General features: G+C 35.8%; 1 protein-coding gene across 13 annotated transcripts in view; it reads right to left on the bottom strand.

Annotated features, from left to right (window-relative positions):
• Window positions 1-6,525, bottom strand: part of LOC108295996 (S phase cyclin A-associated protein in the endoplasmic reticulum) — a 232,553-nt gene that overhangs the window by 68,446 nt on the left and 157,582 nt on the right. For all 13 annotated transcript variants that reach the window (XM_017518368.2, XM_017518364.2, XM_017518366.2 and 10 more), the window contains one exon: window positions 2,240-2,395. In XM_017518368.2, coding sequence (XP_017373857.1) covers window positions 2,240-2,395 — 156 coding nt within the window. The remainder of the gene's footprint in view (window positions 1-2,239; window positions 2,396-6,525) is intronic.

Below are 6,525 nucleotides of genomic sequence, written 5' to 3'. Positions count from 1 at the left end.
AAAAAAAAAAAAAAAGAGCTTATAATTAATCAATAAAGAATAAAGAGTAAGAATAAAATGGATGGTCTTTGAAATTCTTTATTAGGTTAGGATCTTACTATTATTGTATTTACAGAATGCTTGGCATTAGTGCCTGTAATGTCATACAGCATGTAATGACTGCACATTTTTATAATTTTAATGTTACATATGTTATCTACCAGTGGATTCTAATTATCTATCTCGGTGTATCTCAAGCATATGTAGACAGGTTTAAAATTTTTCATTGAAATTAAATCCATAGGAAATTTCAGCACTTTCAAAAACAAAAATAATTCAAGAGTCAAAACAGTTCTTAAAGTGTTGGTTGGTAGAGGAGATTCCTTACTAGATAAGTAAACTGTTTTCCTTTAAGTTTTAGTGAATATTACAAACTGTGGAGAGCCATCATTTTTACATGAAAGATAACTGTTATATTTCAAATCTGCAAAAGGCAGAGAAAGGGACCAAAGATGTCTATTTAAAAATATACAATACTACTCAAATATCCCCCACCAAAAAAAAAAAAAAAAAAAAAAAAACAGCTAGGAAGTTACCTTTTCCAGAGAACCTTCCCTGGAATTCTACTTCTACCAATCAAGCTAATTATTCCCTCCTCTGCAGTACCTTTGTACCTTGTATATACTCTTATTACTCTCTTTCACATTAAACAGTTTATTATTTACTATAAAAGGCAAAAATGTCTTATTTATATCGCTGAATTGTTATTAAAGTAACACACAACTTACAAACCATAATTATTTTTATCTGTATTTCTGTTTCTCTACAGACATTTATAGCATTTATCCTATAAAAAACAGAAACAATGTTAAAGAGAAGATTCAAATTAAACATTATATTTTTTTACTCATTTAAGAATACAAGCTAATAAATAGCTTATAAATGATAAAAATGAAAATTTTTACTGCTTCTTGGAGTGGAAAAACTAGTGTCTCTAACAGGAGCATTCTGTGTTTTTAAACATGAAGTCAGCTTTGCATTCTTTAAAATAGTACATTGGACTCAAACAGTGATCAGGATGAATATGGGAATGCCTGTTAATGCCCACAAATAGCAAAAGGTGATCAACAAACTTAAAATGTATTAATATTTTAATTTACTAAAATCACTGACAACAAGACACATGAAATACAACACTCACAATTTTTAACATACCTACAAAGCTTTTCATGACCTGCTGCACCCTAACTCTACATTCACTGCTTCCTCATATCTCCTTCTGCATGAAATGCCCTCCCATATCACAACTTATCACTTGTATGTTTCATTTTTGAAAACGTAGTAAAAATGTCACCTCTACCCAATAACTTTTCTTGACTTTTTTCATGTTCCCTCTACTCTCCATATAAATAAGGTGTTGTCTTTTGTGCTGCTGACAATGCGTTTAGCACAGCATTTTTCCTAAACTTCTTTATGTACATATACGTCTCCCCATTGAGAACACAGATGTATATTTTTCATATCTTTGAGCCTAACATATGACTTGCAGTAATTCAATGAAATGATCACTGAAGGAACAAATAAACAATAAACACAGCATGTGTGAATTTATATTTAAATACTGCAAAATTTGTTCTCTACATCAAAAAATATGTCGTCTTTAAAGACTCTATGGTTAAGGTATTTTACTGAGGGAGATCTAAAATAGATTATAAATAGCAGTACAGTTTATGCATTAACCTTTTCCTCATCTTGAAAATGGTTGCAAAGGTAGGGTTTGCTGTAGAGGTTAAAATCTAATTATGGTATCTGATGATAATGTCTAAAAAATAACAGATGCCCCTTATTGTAGGCATAAAAATTACCCTAAATTTGCCTCATTATAGGCATAAACATTGAGGTTATATATACTGATTCAAAAACAACCTTTGTTTTCACTGTTGGGAGAGGACCATATTCTTGCCCAGCCCAATTAGAAAATAATAGATAATAACCTATCCAGAGCAATTTAGTCCTTCACCTGGTTGAAGCTAACTATTCTACTGCTGTGACTACAGTCTGCTGATTAAAGAACTGACTGCCGTAACGGAAGGAGAACACACTCTCCTTTAGAAATCAGACTTTATGTTTCTAGAGTGCTATATTAAACCATGCACCTTTGGGAACAAACACTAGGTTACTCTATTTTGGGTCCTCAGCAAGTGGCTTTAAGTCTAAAATATGACAGGTGCTCAATCAACATTGCTAAATGAAATTCTACCTGCACAGCTTCATCACGTGCTTGCTTTTCTTCCTGTCTTCTCTGACGCTCTTCCTGTAGCTCATTCAGCCTCTGTTCATATTCCTTCAATTTTGATAAAACATCATGGCGTTTGTTCTGGGCTTCAAGGGTATTTATAAAGGCAATTTCATTTACCTTTAAAAAACAAAGAAGGTAAGGTTCAGATGAAGTTAATTCTAGGGCACATTACAAAAATAAGAAATCTAACAACAGTCTATATGATAACATGAACCAGTGGTAAGGTGTGGAACCAAAAAAATGAAAGAATTATGGGGTTTTTTTTCAATATTTACCTCAAAGTGGAAAATTATCCAGTGTGTATAAAAAATCCACAGGCCTTAGAAAGAAATGATTTAGAGGTCTGCCACTGAAAATATTTTTAGGTGAAGGAACAATTTTAAATTCTTATAGAGACCATCTTATAAAGTTCTACTTAATAACATTGTAATTTGCAACTACACAAACTACACATACATTGAAACAGATATGCTCACGTTATTCTAATGAGTTGGAAAGGACAAAATGTAAAATAAACAACAAATTATTTTTCTTCAACATATATTGAATGAGTGACAATTAGGTACAAAGTACTAAACTATACATTGCATACTTAGGTTCACATATATTGATTCTTGGCAGTCAAGTTTTGCTAGAAAGTACAGATTTTATGAGTAAAGAATAGCTAATGATAAAGCTAAAAAATTAGGTGGGATCAAACCTCTTATTCCTGAAATCCAGAGGGAGGGTAGGCTACAGTTAAAATGGTAGAGTGAAGTAGGGAAGTGAACACTACAGACAACTCTCTTTGACAGCCACAGACTGCAGAAATCCATGCTGGATGGAGTAAAACCTATGTTCAGATATTTCAGAAATCTCAGACAAGTCTGAATACAGATCCAACTAAGCTTTCCCAATCTCCATGCCATGATATCACTTTTATAAGCACTTTAATAAGTAGATTAAATCACAGAAACCTCCTTCAACCTGTACTCAAAATACTCAAAACACAAGACAGGCTGGGTGCGGTGGCTACACCTTTAATCCCAACACTTTGGGAGGCCAAGGTGGGCAGCTCATGAGGTTAGGAGTTCAAGACCAGCCTGGCCAAGATGGTGAAACCCCGTTTCTACTAAAAATACAAAACTTAGACGGGTGTGGTGGTGGGCACCTGTAGTCCCAGCTACTCGGGAGGCTGAGGAAGAGAATTGCTTGAACTTAGGAGACGGAGGTTGCAGTGAGCCGAGATTGTGCCACTGCCTCCAGCCTGGATGACAGTGTGAGACTCTGTCTCAAAAAATATATAAAAATAAAAAATACAAGATAAACAAATATGATCAAGGAAAGTTTATTCAGACTATATCAGGGCACACATATTAAACATAATCAAGATGAAAGAAAAAGTAATGGGACCTAATACACTAAGCAAATTTTTACAATAAAATAAAACTCAGAAGGGAGAGAGTATGCAAAAGCAGATTAAACAACTCAATCTTGGCAGGGTGCAGAGGTTCATGCCTGTAATCCCAGCACTTTAGGAGGGCAAGGCAGGGCAGGAGGATCGTTGGAGCCCAGGAGTTCAAGATCAGCCTGAGCAACATAGAACGACTGTCTCTATTAAATGTATACACTTTTTAGCCAGGTGTAGTGATGTGCAACTACAGTCCGAGTTACTTGGGAGGCTGAAATGGGAGGATTGCTTCAACCCTGGAGTTGGAGGCTGCAGAGAGCCATGATTGTGCCTCTACACTCCAGCTTAAGCAACAGAGCGAGAACCTATCTCATTTAAAACAACAGCAACAATTTGGAAGAAAATAATAACCTATGACTGGACACAGGGGCTCACGCCTGTAATCCCAACACTTTGGAGGCCGAGGTGGGCAGACTGCCTGAGCTCAGGAGTTCAGCCTAGCCCAGGAAACCAGTCTGGGCAACATAGCGAAACCCCGTCTCTACTAAAATACAAAAAAAAAAAAAACTTAGCCAGGCATAGCAGCGTGCACCTATAATCCCAGCTACTTGGGAGGCTGAAGCAGAAGAATCGCTTGAACTTGGGATGCAGAGGTTGCAATGAGCCGAGACTGTGCCACTACACTCCAGCCTGGGTGACAGAGCAAGACTCCGTCTCAAAAAATAATAATAATGACAACCTAAGAAACAGCAGAAAATTCATTAGACAAACTTGACGACACTGAAGAATTTGACAAAAACATGAATTTAAAGAAGCAAAGAAAAGATGATAAAACAACATACAGTAGTCCTTCCTTATGCACAGGGAATACATTCCAAGACCCCCAGTGGATGCCTGAAATCACGGACAATACATATATAAGCAGCCCTCAATATCCATGGGGTTCTGCATCCATGGATTCAACCAACCATAGATCAAAAAAAATTTTTTAATGGGTGATTGTGTTTGTACTGAACATGTACAGGCATACCTCAAAGATATTACAAGTTCGGTTGCAGCCCACCACAGTAAACTGAGTATCACAATAAAGGAAGTCACACAAATTATCAAATGTCCCAGTGCATATTAAAGTTATTTTTATACAATACTATGGCCTATTAATTGTGCAACAGCATTATGTCTAAATACTGTACACACCTTAATTCTAAAACACTTTTTCTAAAAAAATGCTAACGAACATCTAAGCCGTTAGCAAGTTACAATCTTTTTTTCTGGTGGAGAGTCTTACCTTGATGTTGATGGCTACTGACTGATCAGGGTGGTGGCTGCTGAAGGCTGAAGTGGCTGTGGCAATTTCTAGACAACAGTGAAGTTTGCCACATTTACGGACGCTTCCTTTCCTCAAAGATTTCGCTGTAGCATGTGATGCTGTTTGATAGCATTTTACCCATAGTAGAGCGTCTTTCAAAATTGGAGTCAATGCTCTCAAAACCTGCTACTGCTTTATCACTTGATTTGATGGAATATTCTAAATAATTTATTTCAACAATGTTCACAGTATCTTCATTAGGAAGATTCCATCTCAAGAAACCACATTATTTGCTCATTCATAATTAGTAACTTGGATGTGACGGCAATCTGGCTGCAACGTCTGTTACCCCATTGATCCCAGGGTTAATTCAGCTGATCTGGTTGGCTAGGCGGGTGTACATATTGCTTAAAGTCTTCAAAATAAAAATCACTTTTAAAATAAAAACATGGCCACTATTTTAAATACAAAATAATATTAAAGAAATCTAGAGTAATGGATTTATATTTAAGCTTGAAGACCATGAAAAGTCCCTGAAGATTTTTGGACTGAGAGGCATTACAATAACGCCCTCCAGAAAGATTAATTTGGAGGGAGGAGAAACAAAAGGGAAGAATATCAACGGTAAATATTTAGGAGAGAGATAAAAATAACCTGATGGCAGCTGCAACGGAAAACACATAGGTGCCTTCAGAGTTATAGTACTGCAGGTGAAGGTACACATGGGACTCCAAAGAAAATGTCAGAAAAAATTATCTTCCTGTTTACATAAAACATAATCAAAAAGAGATTAAGAAGAACAATGAAATGAAGTAAATGAACACAAGTTTTTCAAATCTAGGTTAATAGGTGACTAGTTATTATCATCATCATCTGAAATATGGACTTCAGTATAACGCACTTGGTTTGGAATGAAGGCGATGATGAGCTGATGAGTTCCACTGGATACAAGCACCAAACAAGAGGAAATTGAGTCTAGAGCTCAGCTGAAGGTAAAGCTAAAGATTCGGATTTAGAAATCACTGCAGAGAAGACAATGGAAGGAGTGGTAGTAACTGTGATACTAACAAAGAATAAGTGAAGTGAAACTTCATTTTGCAGTCACATTTAACCAACAAAAGAAAGAAGGGAAAAGAGGAAAGGATTGGTTAGAGAGTAGACGGAAAATCAAGATAGTGCAGAAGAAAGTATTCTAGAAAAAGGGGCCTGATGGTGTTCATATGAAGTGATTCAGAAAAGTCTTTTTAACTTAGTGAAAACACAGAAACATTCTCAAAGGCAAAAATAATAGCAGAAAGGGGAAAATGATATAAGGAATTAAAGAAGACATGGGTGATGAGATAGTAGAAACAAGCTCAGACAATTATTTCTCAGAAATTTGGGGATTTTAAAAGTACAAAACCGGTAATCTATACAACCAGTGTACAAAAGTAGGCAGTCTAGAAGAAGAAAGCAAAGGAACAGACACAAGAAAATAACTGATTGAAAAAAAAAAGCAATTCTAAGAGCAGCAAGAAAGACATAAATAGGACCCATGGCACAAGGAAT

This window comes from Cebus imitator, unplaced genomic scaffold, assembly GCF_001604975.1.
Source record: "Cebus imitator isolate Cc_AM_T3 unplaced genomic scaffold, Cebus_imitator-1.0 Scaffold675, whole genome shotgun sequence".
Taxonomy (NCBI): Eukaryota; Metazoa; Chordata; class Mammalia; order Primates; family Cebidae; genus Cebus; species Cebus imitator.
Note: the sequence above shows the minus strand (reverse complement) of the source record. Positions and strands in the feature narration are given on the sequence as shown.